The sequence below is a fragment of the Erythrolamprus reginae genome, chromosome 1 (genome assembly GCF_031021105.1).
Source record: "Erythrolamprus reginae isolate rEryReg1 chromosome 1, rEryReg1.hap1, whole genome shotgun sequence".
NCBI classification, from domain to species: Eukaryota; Metazoa; Chordata; class Lepidosauria; order Squamata; family Dipsadidae; genus Erythrolamprus; species Erythrolamprus reginae.
The window spans coordinates 379,257,288-379,278,364 of record NC_091950.1 but is presented as its reverse complement, the minus strand read 5'-3'; the positions used below and the strand labels follow the sequence as shown (position 1 = coordinate 379,278,364).

The 21,077-nt window shown below is 39.8% G+C and overlaps 1 protein-coding gene across 7 annotated transcripts in view; it reads left to right on the top strand.

Moving 5' to 3' along the window:
- NRXN1 (neurexin 1) overlaps nucleotides 1-21,077 on the top strand; it is a 921,413-nt gene that overhangs the window by 284,386 nt on the left and 615,950 nt on the right. For 6 of the 7 annotated variants that reach the window (XM_070734726.1, XM_070734725.1, XM_070734728.1 and 3 more), the window contains 2 exons: nucleotides 13,947-14,150; nucleotides 16,546-16,572. In XM_070734726.1, the coding sequence (XP_070590827.1) occupies nucleotides 13,947-14,150; nucleotides 16,546-16,572 (231 nt within the window). The remainder of the gene's footprint in view (nucleotides 1-13,946; nucleotides 14,151-16,545; nucleotides 16,573-21,077) is intronic. The other variant, XM_070734724.1, reaches the window with a different exon arrangement.

Below are 21,077 nucleotides of genomic sequence, written 5' to 3'. Positions count from 1 at the left end.
TGTTTGTACATACACTGTATATAGTAGATAATGTATATTTTTGTGTGCCTGTATGTAATATGTATGTACACATATGGCATAGATACATAGAAAAATAGAAGATTGACGGCAGAAAAAGACCTTATAATCCATCTAGTCTGCTCTTATACTATTTCCTGTATTTTTATCTTAGGATGGATATATGTTTATCCCAGGCATGTTTAAATTCAGTTACTGTGGATTTACCAACCACATCTGCTGGAAGTTTGTTCCAAGGATCTACTACTCTTTCAGTAAAATAACATTTTCTCATCCTGCTTTTAATCTTTCTCCCAACTAACTTCAGATTGTGTCCCCTTGTTCTTGTGTTCACTTTCCTATTAAAAACACTTCTCTCCTGAACCTTATTTAATCCTTTGACATATTTAAAAGTTTCGATCATGTCCCTCTTTTTCCTTCTGTCCTCCAGACTATACAGATTGAGTTCATTAAGTCTTTCCTGATACGTTTTATGCTTAAGACCTTCCACCATTCTTGTAGCCCGTCTTTGGACCCATTCAATTTTGGCAATATCTTTTTGTAGGTGAGGTCTCCAGAACTGAACACAGTATTCCAAATGTGGTCTCACCAGCGCTCTATATAGCGGGATCACAATCTCCCTCTTCCTGCTTTTTATACCTCTAGCTATGCAGCCAAACATCCTACTTGCTTTTCCTACCGCCCGACCACACTGCTCACCCATTTTGAGACTGTCAGAAATTACTACCCCTAAATCCTTCTCTTCTGAAGTTTTTGCTAACACAGAACTGCCAATACAATACTCAGATTGAGGATTCCTTTTCCTCAAGTGCATTATTTCACTCACAAACATATTAAGAAGAATAGGACCCAGAAAAGACCCTCGTGGTACACCGCTTGTAACCTGTCTCTGCTCAGAATATTCACCATTAATAATAACTCTCTGATGTCTACGCTTCAGCCAGCTGCAAATCCACTGAACTATCCAGGAATTAAGTCCAATCTTCACTAATTTATCTATCAGCTCTTTATGTGGAACTGTATCAAAGGCTTTGCTGAAGTCCAGATAGGAAATATCCACGGCACCACCTTCATCCAACACCTTTGTGACATAGTCAAAGAAATCAATGAGATTAGTCTGACATGATTTGCCTTCAGTAAAGCCATGTTGATTTGGGTCCAATAAGTTATTGTTTTTTAGGTGCTGATTTATCCTCTTTTTGAGTAGAGTCTCCATCTCTGGGGTGGATGCCATCTGGACCCATTGCCTTATTTATCTTTGATCGTTCAAGTTCTTCTAAGACATCAGCTTCTAAGATTACTGGAGCTGAATCCGTACAGCTGGAAGCAATGCTATATCCATCTATAGTATTATAATGTAAGGTGTATTTTGAGAAAACTGAACAGAAATAGCTATTGAAATGGTCAGCGATCTCCTTATTCCCATCAATGCATGTATTATTCCCGGTACTAAGCTTCGTGATAGTGCAGTTTTCTTCTTCCTATCACTAATATATCTGAAGAAGGTTTTATCCCCCTTCTTTACAGATTTGGCAATTTCTTCCTCTTTTGAGGCTTTAGCAGCATATATTATATGTTTCGCCTCCTTCTGTCTCATTTTATACACCTCTATCAGCTATACTTCCAGACTCTTTATACCTCCTATAGGCAGCCTTTTTTTTATTGACTATAGCCCTTACATCATTGCTAAACCATAGCAGTTTCTTCTTCCTTTTACCTTTAGTTATTTGCCTTACATACAGTCCAGTGGCTTGTAAGATGGCCTTTTTAAATACAGTCCACTGGATACTCGCTCCTGCCACTTTATCTCTCCCCTTTAATTCATTATTTAAATATTCCCCCATTGCATTAAAAATTGTTTTTCTGAAAACCAATACTTTGGTTGCAGTGTAGGATTGCTCACAATCAGTTTTTAAATCAAACCACAAACACAGATGCAACCTAAATTTTCTCCCACCTTAACATAGAATTAAATATTATATTCTGAATGTTCAGTAATAGTAAGGGAAATTGTATCTGTTTGAGGTGAGGAGAGGCCAGGCACCCTAACCCTAACCCAAACCCTTCACGTGAGTGATGCCAAGTTGGCCACCTTTAAACCAGTCACATAACCTTTATAAGAACATAAGAACATAAGAAGAGCCATGCTGAATCAGGCCAAAGCCCATCGAGTCCAGCATTCTGCATCACACAGTGGCCCACCAATTGTCTATGGGGATCTTGAGCAGAAAGAGAAGGCAAGACCCTCCCTTTCCCCTAACCCCCAACAAATGGTACTCAAGGGAATCCTGCCTGCCTCAAGCAACATAGAGGCGGCACATGGACATCTGTTTCAATAACCACCAATACACTTGGCATCCATGAATCTGTCTAAACCTGCCTTGAAGCTATCAAGGCTGACAGCTGTCACAACCTCTTCTGGAAGTGAATTCCAGAAACCAACGACCCTCTGGGTGAAGAAATATTTCCCTTGATTTGTCCTCACTTTCTTACCTATGAGCTTTAGGGAGTGCCCCCTTGTCCTAGTATTCTGTGATAGAGAAAATAATTTTTCTCTATCCTCCTTTTCTATCCCATGCATGATTTTATACACTTCTATCAAGTCATCCCTTAAACGCTGTCTTTCAACGCTGAAGAGACCAAGGCGTTGCAACCTGGTATCATAAGGGAAGAGGACTTTTAAGCCACCCCCGGTCACATGATCATCAAGGCACTCCAACCTAGTCACATACCTTGCAAGCCACACCCACAAAATAAGCCATGCCCACAGTATGATAGTATTTTTTTTGCAGCCCTTCACTGAACCAAGGGTTATAGTAAATATTATATTTAAAGTGAGCAAAGCAACATGTCTATTTGATCAAAGAAGTAGTTTGGTCTAGCGGTTCAGGTTAGAAACTAGGAGACTATGGGCTCTAGACCTGCCTTAGGCATTAAAAGAAGGTGGGTGACTTTGGGCCAGGCACACTCTCTTAGCCCATCATGTCAGATCAGATCAGTCAAATTCTTGTTGCAACAAAATGGATCAATGTTTGGTTGATTAAAAAAATATAAAGTGGATTCAGCACTTGAAAGAAAAGTGCTAGGAAGCAAAATAATTGTCCCTTTTTCTATACTGGATCAAAGCAAAAGGTAGTTGTTTTCATTCAAGATCCTGCAGTAGCCCATCTAATGTTCCTAAAGTCAAAACCTTGAGCACTATTCCTAATTGTTATAATTTTCATAAGTTTCAGCTCTCTCCTGCCTGTTTCCACACAGTATCCAACATTCAAAGATACATTGCTTTTACGACTTATTTCGACCTTTTACGACCTAAAAAAAAGGATGACTTATTTAGCTAATGTAACTAATATTACATAGGGTAAGAGGAACAGAGAATTTTTTCTATGACACCTTCTTATTCTCTGAAAATAGATGAAATATCACAAAGGAATATTATTTCTTGTCTATCCTCCCCCTTCCAATTTGTCTGATGTCAAGCACGGCAAACAATATCCTGTTGTTCTATTCATGCCCACTCTTTCTTGGCAAGCTCCATTCTTCCAAGTGATTTCGTGGGAATAATAAGGGATGGCATTTTCATTCTGAGCATTTGCACAGAATTAAACATTTGGCTTGAGACCCAGGAGCTGCAATATTTATGCCGGAAAAATGGACTATCAGTGATTATCCCGCTTTATTTGGTCTTTGAGAAATGCTCTGCGGTAGAATCTTTCCTAGCATTAGCTCCAAGCCTGGGAGGACAGTTAGAAAGCTGTCTTCCTAAAAACTTCTTCAGTATTACCATGTTTGGTTTTGTAGCTGGTACTATATGGAAATGGCTCCTACTGATTGCCATTCATTTTATATATTTCTCACTTAGATTGGGATTTCATATTGCTGGTAAATGTATACCATTTGTTTGCTGTAACTTTTAGATGCCCCTTGAAGCTTTGAAACAGGAGATTCAAATATCTTGCATTAGCTGTAATTGAGTATAAGTAGTCTCTGTGTTTCAAGTTTAATTTTATTTTATAATTGGAAGCTAGAAAGAATTTTCCTTTTCATGTAAGAGAGTTCATAAAAAGGTTGGGCCATGGGAGAGTGGAAAGAAGGAAGCTATTGCCATTTCTCTCTGTGTGTCTCTCTCATCTCTGAAGTTAGTTATATTCTCAGATGGGCTGAACACAATAATCTTAGCAGTTGTAGTGTTCTACACTTATTTTGCTACTGTGAGTTTTGGCCAATTATGCTGAAAGTATAAACATCGAAGTAATCAGTGGATAAGCTTTGTTTGTTTACGGCAACACTATGGCAAGACAGATGTCATGGCAGTATAATTTGACTTCTCTCTGTATTTTATTGGGGTTTATAGTACATGATTACCATTTAGCAGTGGCTTTCACAGGTGTTCATTTTCAACAGGGTAGCAACAGCAATAAAAAGGGCAATATGAATGAACTAAACACAGAGGTGCTAAAATGCAGAGGGGGGTTCAGTTCACCCTACACCCTTTTATTATCTGTATTAGATGAAAAAGAGGGGAGCAGCCAAAGAGTTTACATGTCTCCAGCTAAATAAAACAAGTAGCAATAAATATTTAGTGTGATCATGTGATCACTGTAATAGACCAACCAGCTTACCAACTGTAGGCAAAACTGGTGAATCGAGCATTCAAACTGGTATACACAGACCAATTACATAAACAGCCCTTTAAATTGGATTTCAAGTGATAAAACACACGTGCAGATTAGTGTGCATACTAAAGAGGTATCCTTCTAGCTTTGTAGTCTTATTATATATTTATTCATTTGAAAAAATAAAACATGCCACATTCATTTCTGGTATATTCTATTTCAAATAAAACAAAATTCAAAAGAACAAAAGCATTTTTTTTAAAAAATATGCATCTTGCTGAACAGAATTAATATTGAATGAATTGGTTTCCAGAAATAAATCATTAGTGCATATGACCACATTATATAAACCAATGAGCACTCCAAGAACCCAACATTTTTACCTAAACACAAGTGTGTATGTGCACACACACACATACACACACACACACACAGAGAGAGAGAGAGAGAGAGAGAGATCCATTCATCTACTCTAGTGTTTTTCAACAGGGGTTCCATGGAACCCAATGGTTCCGCAAGGGCCAGCCAGGGGTTCCGCGACTAAATAATAAAAAAAGAAATCGACCAGGATATATCACGCAGCAGCAGCAGCAATCCTCAGGTCTGGACTTTAATTCCCCCTGACGGTTCATTTTTCCACAGCCCCTCCTCCGCCTCTTCCTCCTCCTCCTTTGTCAGGGTCTCCCTCAGCAGCCAATGGTTAACGGAAGCCCCCCGGCAGCTGAGGTGGAGGAGCGGCCCCTTCTCTCCTCTCCAGGCAGAATGAAGAAAGAGAGATGGCTGGAGAGGAGAGAAGTAGCCGCTCCTCCGCCTTGGCTGCCGTGGGGCTTCTGTTAACTGTCGGCTGCTGAAGAAAAAAGGTTAAAACAAAATGAACAGATAAAAAAGTAAACATCCTAAGGAGTCCCTTGTTAGCTTAAAGTGGGGAGAAGGAGGTTGCTGAAGGAAGGACGGGCTGGTTCTTAATGCTTGAGGAACTTTGCAATCTTTCCTCACACTCAACCATAGCTTTGAGGTAAACAAAAAACAAAAAAACCCTGCACCTTCAGGTTTTTTTCCCTGGGGCTCAAAAGCTGAGACGTTTCCAAACTGTCTTTAAAAATGGAAAAGTGCAGCATGAGGTAAAACTTTTTTTCCCTCCGAGAAGGCAAGCTTGGCAGGTGTCGCCTGTGGGAGACTGAAAGAGACATTGGCATATAGATCCAATAAATAAATAAATAAATATCCATTGGCATCATTTCTTGAGATGTGGAAATGTGGACTTCCAAATTTGAATAATAATAATAATAATAATAATAATAATAATAATAATAATAATAGTAGTAGTAGTAGTAGTAGTAGTAGTAGTAGTAGTACAGTAGCCCCTCACCTATCGCTGGTGTTACGTTCCAGACCTGGCCGCGATAGGTGAAATCCGCGATGTGGAATTTATCGACTGATAGTACTTATTTAAGTATTTATATTGTAATTTTTTGGTAAGTTTTCATTGTTTTAAGTGTTTATAAACCCTTCCCACACAGTATTTATTTTAGATACAGTATTTAAATACAGTATTTACAATTTTAGATATTTTTTTTTGAAAAACCTGCCGATCGAGTTCTGCGGGCTGTTTAAATCTGCCGATCGACTTCCTCAGAAACCCGCGATGAAGTGAAGCCGCAGTAGGTGAAGCGCGGTATAGCGAGGGACTACTGTAGTAGTAATGATGATGATAATGAAGGCTATGGACTGATCAACATCAGAAGGGGCATCTTCCAGGGGGACTCTTTGTCCCCATTGCTATTCATCATCGCTATAATCCCGCTGTCCCTCATCCTACAGAAAACAAACCTAGGCTACCAAACTGCTAGGAATTCACCAAAAATTTCACACCTGATGTATATGGATGACCTAAAGTTGTACGGAAAATCATAAACTGAGATACAGTCACTAACCAACACTGTGCGAATCTTTAGCAATGACATCAGCATGGAGTTTGGCCTGGGTAAATGTGCCACAGTGGTACTGAAAAAGGGGGAAATCACTGAAAGTGAGGGCATTGAAATGCCAAATGGTCAAACCATCAAGTGCCACCAGCCAGAAGCCTACAGATAATTGGGCATCTTGCAACTGGATAATATCAAGCATGGTCATGTGAAAACTGTGATCAGCAAAGAGTACATCCAGAGGACCAGAAAAATTTTGAAGAGCAAACTGAATAGTGTCAACACTATCAAGGCTATAAATACTTCAGCCATACCTGTCATTAGATACACAGCTTCAAAAAAGGAGACCCTTCTCTCGTTGACAACTACAGACCAATTTTGCTATGCTGCATCTCATGTAAAGTCATGGAATCAATTATAAATAAATAAATCACCCTTTACTTAGAACCTAAAAACCTACTCTCTAACAAAAAATTTGGATTCAGAAATAAATTATCCTGCAACCTTCAACTGCTTCCCTGCAAAAATATATGGACTACTCACCTAGATCAAGGAAAATCCATTGATGCAATTTATATTGACTTTTGCAAAGCCTTCGATTCAGTGGTCCATGACAAACTACTCCTAAAACTCAAATCCTATGGCATTTCAGGATTCCTCCACAGCTGGATTACTGCATTCCTGTCAAACAGGCAACAAGTTGTCAAAATTGGAAGTGCCATTTCCACCCCTATCCCAGTTAAAAGTGGTGTTCCCCAAGGCAGCATACTAGGACCTATTCTATTCAATTTTCTCCCACCTTGACCTCTGAAACCCAATTCCCATTCGTAAAAACTAAATCTAGAATATTCTCCCCTCTAGTAGGTGTCTTAACCAGCTGTGCCAGAGCTGCTCCTGTAAAGGCCTCTACTATATTCTTACTTTTGCATGTAAGGGCACTGGGGATATTCCAGTCAACATCAGGCATGTTGAAATCACCCATAACCACAATATCTCCCTTTACTGCCATTTGGGTAATTTCATCCACCATCTTGTCATATTTCTCAGATTGCCCTGGAGGCCTATAGATCACCCCAATTCTAATGACAGAACCTTCTTTATTTTGCATGCAAACCCAGAGAGTCTCCAGATCTTTACATGTATTTTGAATTAGTGTTGTTTTTAGACTTTCCTTAACATAAATGGCAACTCCACCTCCCCTTCTCTCTATTCTATCCTTCCTATACAGTGTATATCCTAGTATGGGATTTCTTAAAATCTCTACATATTTTCATAAATCTGTGTCTGCAAATTCAGATGGAAGCTTGGGGCATCATCTAAATAAAGGTTCGGGATGGCATGATGTGTTTCTCAGACACACAGTGTTGTACCTCTTGATTCTTAACAAATGTATCTTTTTTTATGTACATATGTACCAAAGACAAATTCCTTGTGTGTCCAATCACACTTGGCCAATAAAAGAATTCTATTTCAGCTTCAGGATGTACAGCTAATGCAGTGTTTTATAACCAGGGTTCCGCCAGAAATCTGATGACACCAAAGGGTTCCTCTGAAGAAAAAAGGTTGAAAAACACTGATCTACTCATTCAATTCAGAATTAGACTGTAAAATCTCAGACACTGCCATCTAGTGATCCAGCATATTTTTTCATTCCAGAATTGTCAGCTCTAATAATTCCAAAGTCAGAACCTCGACATAGCTAGAAATGTTTGATGAACAAGTCTTTTGACACTCAGTCAACTTTGCACAGATATTAATAAGCTGAACTGATTGTAACCAATCGTGAAAAAGACTGTGATTATCAAGAATTAGCAAAAGAAAACATACTAGTACAGTGATCCCTCGAGTATCGCGAGGGTTCCGTTCCAAGACCCCTCGCGATAATCGATTTTTTTCATGGCCGCACATGCGCAGATGGTGGAGTTTGCATGGGCGGCGGGTGGCACCCAGGGAAGGTGCCCAGGCAAAGGGGAAACCCCATCTTCGGCTCCTCGCTGCTGCCGCGCTGCGGAGCAGATCAGCTGCTGGGCGGCCGAAGGAACCTTCCCTGGGTCTTCCCGCCGCCCAGGCAAAGGGGAAACCCCAAGATCTCTTGCCGCTTGCCCGTCACCCGCCCGCCCGGCCGCTCGCTTGCTGCTTGCCCGTTCACCCGCCTGCCCGGCTGCTCGCTTGCCGCTTGCCCGTCACCCGCCTGCCCGGCTGCTCGCTTGCCGCTTGCCCGTCACCCACCCACCCAGCCGCTCGCTTTCCGCTTGCCGCTTGCACGTTCACCCGCCCGCCCGGCTGCTCGCTTGCCGCTCGAGAGCAAGAGGGGGAGAGATAGAGAAAGAGAGAGAAGGAAAGAAAGAGATGAGAGAGGGAGGAAGAGAGTGTGAGAGAGGAAGAAGCAAGATAGAGAAATAGAGAGAGAAAGAAAGATGAGAAAGGAAAGGAAAGGAGTGACGTCATCGGGTGGAAAAATCGCGATATAGCGTTTCGCGAAGATTGAGATTGCGAAAATCGAGGGATCACTGTATTTCATATAGGCAATGTACAAATTCTATATAGACAAGTTTGTAGAAAATAAGTTAAAAACAAAACTGCCAGTAATAGATTGCTGCATGTAAAAAGTATGTTGGCAGCTACTTAATCTACTATTTCAATTCTGATCATGGCATCTAGAAAGGAACACTGGAGCAATGGACAAAAGAAATCAAACAGCTGGAACAGCACTCCTAAAAGAGAGAGTTATATAGTCCCATCCATAAAACTGAATGAATACAGAGTCTGGAGAAAGGCAACATCCTGCTTTTCCAGACTTTTCTTCCAAAAAGAAATTGTAATAGTTATTGGGTTGAGCTCCTTTAGAAGGGAATGTAAGAACTGTTAATGTTTCGATCATGTCCCCCCTTTTCCTTCTGGAGGACAGAAGGAAAAGGGGGGACATGATCGAAACATTTAAATATGTTAAAGGTTAAATAAGGTTCAGGAGGGAAGTGTTTTTAATAGGAAAGTGAACACAAGAACAAGGGAACACAATCTGAAGTTAGTTGGGGGAAAGATCAAAAGCAACGTGAGAAAATATTATTTTACTGAAAGAGTAGTAGATCCTTGGAACAAACTTCCAGCAGACATGGTTGGTAAATCCACAGTAACTGAATTTAAACATGCCTGGGATAAACATATATCCATTGTAAGATGAAATACAGGAAATAGTATAAGGGCAGACTAGATGGACCATGAGGTCTTTTTCTGCCATCAGTCTTCTAAGTTTCTATGTTTCTAACTCCATAGAATTTACTTTAATCTAGCAATCATTATGCTTCTATTCTCTGTGATACCTAAGCAAGAATTGATATGGGACTTATTATGAGACAACCATGTAAACTGGCTATGGCATGAATAGAACTTGGTGCTCTGATCCAGAACACTTCTTATTACTACTTAATGTTGTCCATGTGTGTTGCCCAACATGGGTAGCCTATCAGATATATTCCAACATTTTTGACAGAAAATTTTACATAGGTACCCAATGACAGATCTCTGTGCATCATGAAGCATATGGATATCAATAATGTGTGAAAATTCTTCTGTGCATTAGCAAATTCATTAGCAGACCCATTTCTCCATTTTCCATAATCCCTGAAATTGCTATTATTTACTTTCAGGATAAAGCTTCTGAAAACTTACGAATATAATTCCTTCTGCCTCTTCTACCCCAGCCCTTAAGGGACAATTGCTCTCTTGTGTACTTTCATAAAGCCGTTTCCTCCCTTTATAACTGTTGCATTACTAATACAGAAATGATGGTAAACTTTTATTCCCTGCCCTACATGCTGCAAGCTGCCTAATGAGCAAGATATTATTAAACATTTTTTTCCTGTTGTTTGAAGCATAACTTTCTGCTCCATTTCTGTTTGGCTTTCCATTCCCTTTGGAATTGAGACTAACAGTGAGGATAGGCCTACACTATATATCATCTGATCTGAATGAAGTATAAAAGCTGATCCACCTAAAACCAAAATCAAAAGCCATTCCAGGACATTATGATCAACTAGAATATTATGGCCAGGGCAGTAAAAGTATGAAAAAAAAGTGTCTAAAACATGTGGCAGAACATAAACTAATGCCTAGACCCAAAGAGGGGAAAATCCACAAAAAAAAAACACAAAAAAAAAACCAAGAAGAAGCAAATATATCACCACCCATTAATTTACCATTATGCATAATTCTTATTTTATTTATTTATTTATTCATTTGTCCAATACACAAATACATAGGAAGAAAAATAGACATATAGTAATATATATAAGGGTAAAAGTGAACTTAGAGGAGAGGATATATGAAAGAAAGAAAATATATATGATAAGTGAGAGAAAGGAAAGACAATTGGACAGGGGACAAAAGGCACACCAGTGCACATGTACGCTCCTTACTGTCCTCTTAGGAACCTGGAGAGGTCAATCGTGGAGAGTCTAAGGGAGAAATGGTTAGGGGTTTACACAATTGAGTCCGGTAATGAGTTCCACACTTCAATAATTCGATTGTTGAAATCATATTTTTTACAGTCATGTTTAACCAAACATTTAGACTTATCATATTGTCCAGATCTAAAGGATTGTATAACATGATTTATAGCCTGGTTTTCCATAAAATTCATGCCAAATTTCATTATAAGACAAGGATGAGCAATACAAAAGCAGCCACAATCCCTAGTTTATTGTTCCAAAGTGTCCTGAGAATATGTAGCTGAATTCAGCAGTTACAGTACATGGTCTATTTTTGGCAGCATAATGTTTTTAACCATTTTCCATACATTAATGATTACAGAGGACATGATTAGCTCATGGGAGGCACAATGCATTTTTTGGAATCAGAATCTCAACACTGCCTCCAAAATGCTTGAAAATATTTGATCTGACCCACTCTGTGACAGCCCCATATCTCTGGATATACTTGTTGCCATTAATGCCCATACTATTTTTTTAAGAAAGAAAAATGATGTCCATAATAAAATTTCCCTGTTCTTAAGACTGAATGAAGCCTGTTCACCAAGCTAGAAGGAATAACAACACCAAGCTAACAGGAATAGTCAATACTCCATAAGATAGGCTTAAGAGAAAGAAAGACTTGAATATTGGACGCTATCAAACAAAATGAACTTTAATGGTGAAAAACGTAAGATTCTACATTTCGGCAAGAAAAACAAAATGCAGAGGTACAGTTTATCTGGTACTTTGCTCAATAGTGGTGACTGTGAGAGGAATCTTGGAGCCCTAGTCAACACTCATTTAAATATGAGCCAGCAGTGTGCTGCACCTGCTAAAAATGCCGATGCAGTTCTAGGCTGCATAAACAGAGATATATAATCAAGATCACATGACATGTTAATACCACTTTATAATGCCTTGGTAAGGCCAATTGAATACAACATCCAATTTTGGTAATCATGATGTAAAAAAGACGTTGAGACTGTAGAAAGAGTATAGAGAAGAGCAACAAAGACTATTAAGGGACTCGAGGATAAAACATATAAAGAACAGTTGCTGGAACTGGGTATGTCTAGCTAAATGAAAAGAAGGACCAGGTGTGACATGATAACAGTGTTCCGATATTTCAGGGGTTGCCACAAAGAAGAGGGAGTTAGGCTATTCTCCAAAGCACCTGAGGGTAGGACAAGAAGCAATGGATGGAAACTAATCAAGGAGAGAAGCAACTTAGAACTAAGGAGAAATTTCCTGACAGTTGGAATAATTAATCAGTGGCAAGTTGTAAATGCTCCAACACTAATGTGACCAGACATCCCACTTTCAGCGGGACAGTCATACTTTTTTATTATTTGTCCCGCATCCCACGCCCTTTGAAAAATGTCCCGCTTTTTTTCTCTCCCAACCAGCCCCCTTGGGAAGAGGCTGGAGGGAGGGGATTCCGAGCTCTCCACTGCTGCCTCGCCCTCCCCACCCCACCCCAGCTTTGTTGGAGGTCTCTGTGCTTATTTCCGGCCACCTGTGCAGGGTCTTTGCTTGCCTGTTTCCCCCACCCCACCTCCTTTCCTGCCTTTGCCTCCACCCGGGCACCATCGGGGCAGGGAAGCCGGGTGGCTCCTGTGCTGCAGATGTCATGCCCTTCGGCCTCTGAGCCCGAAGGAGGCGTGTAAGCCCCGCCCTCTCTTTCCAGGTGAAGCTGTTCCTGGGCCAAAGCACCTACTGACCCCCAGGGATGGGGATGGGTTCGTGGTGGGGGAGGAGGAAGGGGAGAAAAGGAAGAAAGGGAGAGGAAGAAAGAGGGGGAGGGAAGGAGGGAGAGAGGGAAAAAAGAAAGGGAGAGAAAGAGAGAGAGAGAAAGAAAGAGAGAAAAGAGGAAGGAATAGAGAAACAGAAAGAAAGAAAGAAAGAAAGAAAGAAAGAAAGAAAGAAAGAAAGAAAAAAAATTTTGCTAATTTTTTTTGGCAAAACTTTTTGTACCACCACCACCCCTCCTCCTCCTCAATGGTGTCCCTCTTTCCCAATCTTAAAATCTGATCACTTTATCCAACACTGGAAATTTGAAAGAAGAGATTAAATAACAATTTGTCTGAAGTAGTGTAGGGTTTCCTGCCTAAACAGGGAGCTGGATTAGAAAACCCTGCCATTTTGTTATTTGGGGTGGATGGATGGCATGTATACCTGTTAACCAGTCTTTGGAATTTAGTAAGTCAAGTGTATGTTTTGGGGGAGGCTAATAGATAAATAGAGGAGGCCATGATATACATAATGTGCAGGATTGGAGTTCTCCCCTCAATTCTCCCCTCTTCTTTTTTTTTTAATGGTGATGGTATTTTATATTAGGAAATGGGAAGTGACTAGTAGATGAATTGCAACATTTGAAACAGATATATTCAACAATCTATTCTTAGGTGATAAACTGTATCATGTTTATAAATGTATGAATTGCTGTGGAACCATATATAAACCACAGTATAGAATATTGTTAAGCAGGCATTTGAAGGGGAAATGTAAGAATATATTTCATTTGATAATTGTTATGTTACTGCTATTGTTATTTTCTATGACGTTATTGCTGTTAACAACTCTTCTTTAGATTTTGGGCAGAATTTAATGACTAGAAACAGCAATCCATCAGATTAATCAGAGCCTGCCATTTTTATAATACAGACTGCCCAGTTCTTGTCACATCTCCTATTTACAGTGTTGATGAATGCAGCTGGAAACATATTTATTATGACTTTGTGTTTCACTCTGTATAGTTGATAGGATATATTCACCTTGGTGCAGCACAAGATTTGTACACCTGGCTTAATATACAGTATTGGGATGCAACTCTTGGCATCTCCCCTCCCCCTCCCTTTTACCTTGCAGAAATCCTGGATGGCAAATTTCTTATCATTTTTCTGCTTCTCTACTTTCAGAGGCAACTGTTCTAAGCTATGATGGAAGCATGTTTATGAAAATCCAGCTCCCTATGGTGATGCACACAGAAGCAGAGGATGTGTCCTTACGGTTCAGGTCTCAGAGAGCATATGGCATTCTGATGGCCACGACCTCAAGAGAATCTGCTGACACATTGCGTTTAGAGCTGGATGCAGGACGAGTTAAGCTAACAGTCAACCTAGGTAACATTCTCCCCTCCTCCCATCCTAAAATTTACATTTCAAACATCCTTTTTTTATCTTTGCCTGCTAGCATCAATTCAACAGCCTGTTTGACACTGAAAATAACCTGTCTTTTATATATGAAATTTGTACATGTGTGTGCGCGTGTGTGTGTATGTGTGTATTTGTAATATTATTCCATTATTTATTTAATTGGATTTTATATATATATATATTTATTTATTTATTTTGTGCATTCCTTTTCAACCCACCATAATTAATTTTGAGCTGCAGCCTGTTCTAAAAAGAGAAGACCAGCACTTCAGTGGTGTTAATGAGGTATTCCATTTTGAAAAAGAAAAAAATACAAAAAAATGACTTATCCTGACAGATATGTCCATATTACTAGAAATCCAGTATTCCTTTGGCACAAGGTGCTTATTCAGTACCAACCTCCACTTCTGTTCCTGAAAAGATGTATTCTTGACTTTGTGTTGCATTTGGCAATCTCTCACCATTTATACAATCAGTGAAGAAGCTAATGCTCTGTGGGAATACATGTTATTGTTAGTATTGTGGATGAGAATAGTCTAAGAGTAGTCCAAAATAATAATAATAATAAAAAAGAAATCCTGGCTTTTTTGTGTGGCCTTCAGTGAGAAATCACATCTAAGTAGGTTACTTGCAAAAACAAGTTTTATTCTCAAAATATTCACAAATATGTCAAAGCTATCCCGATTATAGTTTACTGTTTCTAGCAATTTATAATACGTTGCAGTTTATGTAAAACGTACACACAAGTATAGAAATATCTTGCAAACCTAAACCACAATCACAAGTGATATGTTTGTTTGCTATGGTCTTCTCTCTCTGTAGCAGTCTGTCATTCTATGTTATCCAAATCATATTTCCTCCCTGCTTTCTGTTGTTCCTTAAAAAGGATCCCACAAACTTCATATTAGTTTTTCTGTGTGTCACAAATAAGACAACCCTTCAATGCCCAAAGTCTGCGGCCCTCAGCAAACAGCCATGTGAACACGAACCAGATAAACTCTTCTGCAGAACCAATATCATGCTTTGTAGGGCGTTTTTCTTCTTCTTCTTGTAAACAATTCCTTTCTTAATTCACAAAGCTTGTATAGGTTTTCTTGAAGAGCTTCCTTTTCTGAGAATATTTTCCAGGCCATTTATGTGGCATATTGAAAAGGTAACCTGAGGTGATTTCATTTTTAATTTGAAACAACAACCAAAACCCCCTCTTAGGACAGTTGATATATTTACATTTCATTTCTAAGAAATCTTAAATACAGTAGTTGAATTTTGATCGTGTTAAGGTTTTGCAGTGGAGAATTTTACACCTAGAGCCCTCTTGTGGCACTTTTAAGTTACTGCAGACAGCTAAATAGTTTGAGTTGAGAAAATGGCAGGGGCTAACAATGAAACGGGGTTTATTTCAAGAGAGCTTTCTGTAGATAGAGTCACATAGGGGATGTTCCTTGGCTGTTTGTAACCACTTTTCTGATGCGGTTGACGACACATGACAAACTCAGCTACATGGAAACAAAATCTAACCTTTTTTTTTCCTTTAAATGTCTATAAATCCTCAAAGACCTTGAAGAGGAATAATTAAAATGCTGATTATGTGAATATAAATCATTCATCCATAGAAAATCTAGCAGCGTATACATACAGAAGCAATGGAACAAGAGCAACGGTTTTCTTTTTACAAGCCATATTCATCCTGAGACTTAAAAGTCCCTATTGAGGATTCGGTATGGCAAAGCAGACAAAAAGCAAGCCATCAATCACAGATTCGATTCAGAATAATTATACTTTTTTAAAAAAATTAAGACTACATGAAGGAATCACTTTCCAGCTATTTATGAATTGTTTAAATGGAGCTACAGATATTCCAGAAATGAGAAGCAATCTAAAGTAGTTGAAGTGTGGCTTTTTAAATTTTTAAATTGTATCCTCCTTTAAGGCAATACCAGTGGCCCAGAATGTGAGATTTTAGCCTTGGCAAGCACTATTCCCCATTGTGACGGAGCACTTTTTGAAATTATAATGGATATCTCTTTGTTCTTTCATATATGGGAGAGAATGTTGCAGCCAGCTTAAATCCACTGCCTGGAACAATTGCCACAAACCATTTTTTGTCACTTAGATTTGTCACCATGTAGCTTTGTTTGAAATTGGCCATTTTTTTTTGTTACCCTATTATCACTTCTTCTACTTCTAAAGTCTTATCACCATATAACTGCATAGTCTGGCAATACGGAAAGAATCAAAACATATATAGTGGCCATGTTTGCATGTGTCTGTCCCCGGAAGGGTGGAATGTGATTTACTGGATGTCTGCAGCTAATACTTTGAAGGATAAATTTTCATTTCTCATCTATTCTTCCCCATCTAGACTGTATCAGGATTAACTGTAATTCCAGTAAGTGCCTATTCAAAATTTTTAAATTTATTATTCCTCAATTATGAAGTATTTGAAAACCTTAGATGATATAACATGCCACATATCATTTTTGCATAGTAGAATGACTTACAGGGGGTGGGGAGGTACCTTGGGGAAAATGTCATGGATACAAAAAGAAACCATAACATAAACTCTGTCATGGTCCCTCCACTCTGCCCCCCGACCCCCAAAATAACTCTTTAGAAAAAAAATGCAAGAATCTTGGCATAGATTTTTGGAGTTTCAAATCAATTTTGAAAGGAAACATATTTTATTATTAATATCATGATGTGGTGGGCCGTAGTGGCGCAATGGTTAGAATGCAGTACTGCAGGCTACTTCTGCTGACTGCCAGCTTCCAACAATTCGGCAGTTTGATTCTCATTAGCTATTTGACTTCCTATTGCAACATTCTTAAAAGCAAAACAACTGCACAATCACTTCTAGATAAGCATCCAATAATTATTCTTCCAAATTAGGATTTTCTCTGATTGCCTGAATGAAATGAAAACTTCAATGAATATTTTAACAATATAAAAAGTTATATTTATATATTGGTTTCTTTTTGATCCTAAAGTATATTGTTTTTATTATATGTCTTGCATCGTTTTTACTGGGTAAACTGATAATAAGTTTTTAATCTTTCTGATATTATTTGGATTAAGATTCTATGTTCTGAAAGAGGATTGTGGACTGTGATTTTATTTTGAGTCTGTGGATCTCCCAAACATTCTATAGTAAGTACAATAGATTTTATTTTTTCCTTTTGGGGAAGGATGTTAAACGTTGCAGCTTTTACATAGTCAGTGTACATTAATATAAAAATAAGTTACCAAGGATATGACAAACCTAAACCTGATTATATCATTTTCAATGGAATAATTTTAAAAGTGATTTTACCATTTACATTCATAATAAAATTGAAAGATTCCAACCTTAACTAGATTACGCTTTCCATCAAATACAGTGATCCCCCGGGTATTGCGACCCCGATCATTGCGAAATGGCTATATGGCGATTTTGCAACCCGGAAGTAAAAACACCATCTGTGCATGCGCGCCCTTTTTTTTCTATGGGTACGCATGCGTAGATGGCGCCGGGCAGATCAGCTGCTGGGCGGCTTCCCTAGGTCTTCCCCCTCTTGCTGGCGGGAGGGCGAGTGGCGGGCATCAGCGAGGAGTTTCCCCACCGCCCACGCAAACTCCTCGCTGCTGGCCGCCCGCCCTTCGCCCGCCCCCGCCGTTCATTCTCGCCGCTTCCCAGCTGAGTCCTGAAGCGAATTCGCTTCAGGACTCAGCTGGGAACCGCCGTGAGCGCGCGCGAGCGAACGGCTTGTCCGCCGCCCGCTCGCGCATCGCCCGCCCACGCCGTTCATTCTCGCCGCTTCCCAGCTGAGTCCTGAAGCGAATTCGCTTCAGGACTCAGCTGGGAACCGGCGCGAGCGAGCGCGAGCGAACGGCTTGTCCGCCGCTCGCTCGCGCATCGCCCGCCCAGGCCGTTCATTCTCGCCGCTTTCCAGCTGAGTCCTGAAGCGAATTCGCTTCAGGACTCAGCTGGGAACCGGCGCGAGCGAGCGCGAGCGAACGGCTTGTCCGCCGCCCGCTCGCTCATCGCCCGCCCACGCCGTTCATTCTCGCTGCTTCCCAGCTGAGTCCTGAAGTGAATTCGCTTCAGGACTCAGCTGGGAACCGTCGTGAGCGAGCGTGAGCGAACGGCTTGTCCGCCGCCCGCTCGCGCATCGCCTGCCCACGCCGTTCATTCTCGCCGCTTCCCAGCTGAGTCCTGAAGCGAATTCACTTCAGGACTCAGCTGGGAACCGGCGTGAGCGCGCACGAGCGAACGGCTTGTCCGCCGCCCGCTCGCGCATCGCCCGCCCACGCCGTTCATTCTCGCCGCTTCCCAGCTGAGTCCTGAAGCGAATTCGCTTCAGGACTCAGCTGGGAATTGGCGCGAGCGCGCGCGAGCGAACGGCTTGTCCGCCGCCCGCTCGCGCATCGCCCGCCCAGGCCATTCATTCTCGCTGCTTCCCAGCTGAGTCCTGAAGTGAATTCGCTTCAGGACTCAGCTGGGAACCGGCATGAGCGAGCGTGAGCGAACGGCTTGTCCGCCGCCCGCTCGCGCATCGCCCGCCCACGCCGTTCATTCTCGCCGCTTCCCAGCTGAGTCCTGAAGCGAAATCGCTTCAGGACTCAGCTGGGAAGCGGCGAGAATGAACGGCATGGGCGGGCGATGCGCGAGCGGGCGGCGGACAAGCTGAGTCCCCTTCCCAGGAACCCCAATCTTCGGCTCCTCGCTAGCACTGCGGAAGTAAAAACACCATCTGCGCATGCGCAGATGGTGTTTTTACTTCCGCAGCGCTACTTCGTGAAAACCCGATCATTGCTAGGGGTCCTGGAACGGAACCCTCGCAATGATCGGGGGATCACTGTATTGTTATTCAACTGCATCAAACATATTGTAACACAATTCAGTGGCACTTAGTAGATTTAAAGAGAGGGAAAAGGAGTGCTTATTGAATTACTGCCAATGGTACTCTGGATTTTTGCTTTGGAACACTCAAAATCTAAATTTTCTTATTCAAAAGGAAAATCAAATATTTGCACCATTCTCCTCCAGTTGCCTTCTTGTAATGGGTAAACTCTGAATTATATTTTTTTTATGATGTGTCTACAAGCAAACAAAAAACAAATGACTAACTGGAATACCAGCAAGAAAAAAGTCATCTTTCCAAATACTTTTTTGACAAAAGTTCTTTGATATAATTGCTAATACCAAGTATAAATCTAATTTCACTGTGTTAGTGATATTTTAAGGGAAAATACATTTTGAAAACATGAATACCGATACTTAAAATGGAATTCTGGAACTAAAATTAAAAGATAATTTCAAATTAGTTGTTTCTTAGTTTTTATCTCAGAACTGTATATGCATGTGGAGATCAGCCTAATGTCTTCCTTAATGGCTTTTTAAAACTTATTAAAAACTGAGCTTTTCTGGATACCATTCCAATACATCTCACTTCTGTCATCATTAACTTTTTTATTTTTACTGTTATAGGTATGTGGTTCTTAATTTTAAAAAATGAACTACAATGATCTTTCTGTTTGTAATTAAATTGTACTGAGGATTTTTTTTTAATTATTTCATTCGTTGCACATCACTTGTGAGAATCATAAGAGTGCAGTGGGATAAAAATTTAATTAATAAATAAATACATTATTTAAGAAGAAACATAATGTTAATCTTAAGAATAAAATAAAGTATAGTTTGCCATGGACACAATAAATAACTTTGTTAGTTCAGTGAGCAATCTTTTGGAATGTACTATTATATTCCTTGTGAGCTGTTATATTCTTCCTTCCCAAGGAAGGGAGAAATAAAAATTGTTCAGAAGAATAGAATAAAATAGAATAGAATGGAATGGAATGGAATAGAATTTGGCAGTTCAAATCTCATCAGGCTCAAGGTTGACTCAGCCTTCCATTCTTCCAAGGTTGGTAAAATGAGGACCAGATTGTTGGGGGCAATAAGCGGTATATAAGTCTAAATGCTATTGCTATTGATTTTCAACCATTTGTTTAGCAGCCCAGAGCCTCCCCTATCCCAAGGCACCCCATGTTACATAGAACATACACAACAGGGAGAATCAGAAATGCATGGCTCTCTTGCTTAATTACCACAATAACCTATGACAATCGTTTTAAGCAGAATTGTGACCATAAATTGAGGAACCTCGCCCTGTACAATGTTTTCTAGTGTGTATCACCTAGGTTACCATTAAAGTATACATTTCAGCCATTAGTAATGTTCTGATTGGTGTACAATTAGAACACAAAGCTTCATGCAGATGGACCATTTCACCTGAATGATATATTAAGGGGGAAAAGTGTGAAATACTTCCATGGTCACATGTGCAATCCACGGTCAGACTGGGCACCACATCTGTTTTGTCAAGGATAGAACAGCTGAGTCACAAAGAAAGTATAAGAATGTTCCAATTAATGCATTGAAAGAAGGTAATCTGAATCCTGTGGCTAAACATAAACAAATAATACTGTTGATTGCATGTGATGGTCCAATATATTTTTTGCAATTTTATGATTTCTAACATTTTATAAATTTAATCTGAAATAAAAAGTGTCCAAAATGCATGTCCAACTTTCTAAAATAACAAAAATTACAACTACAAAATTCCATTTCTTAAACTTAAAATAAAACCTTTCAGTTTCTGATGTGACATTTTCATTCAATACTTTATGGTATTTTTCCAATGCTTGCATTTTAGCAAGCATTGAAAGTGATAAACTGTAAAATATTAGTTTCAAACTTTTGGATAACTATTTGCTGTCAAATGTAAATTTATGTTAAATATATATGTATTGGTGTGGGTGTAATATACATCGAACTGTAAAATCTACAGTGGTTGTTTGATAATGCCTGTGATAATAGAAGGGTATTCAGAAGATTCTCTCCTGTGATCTTAA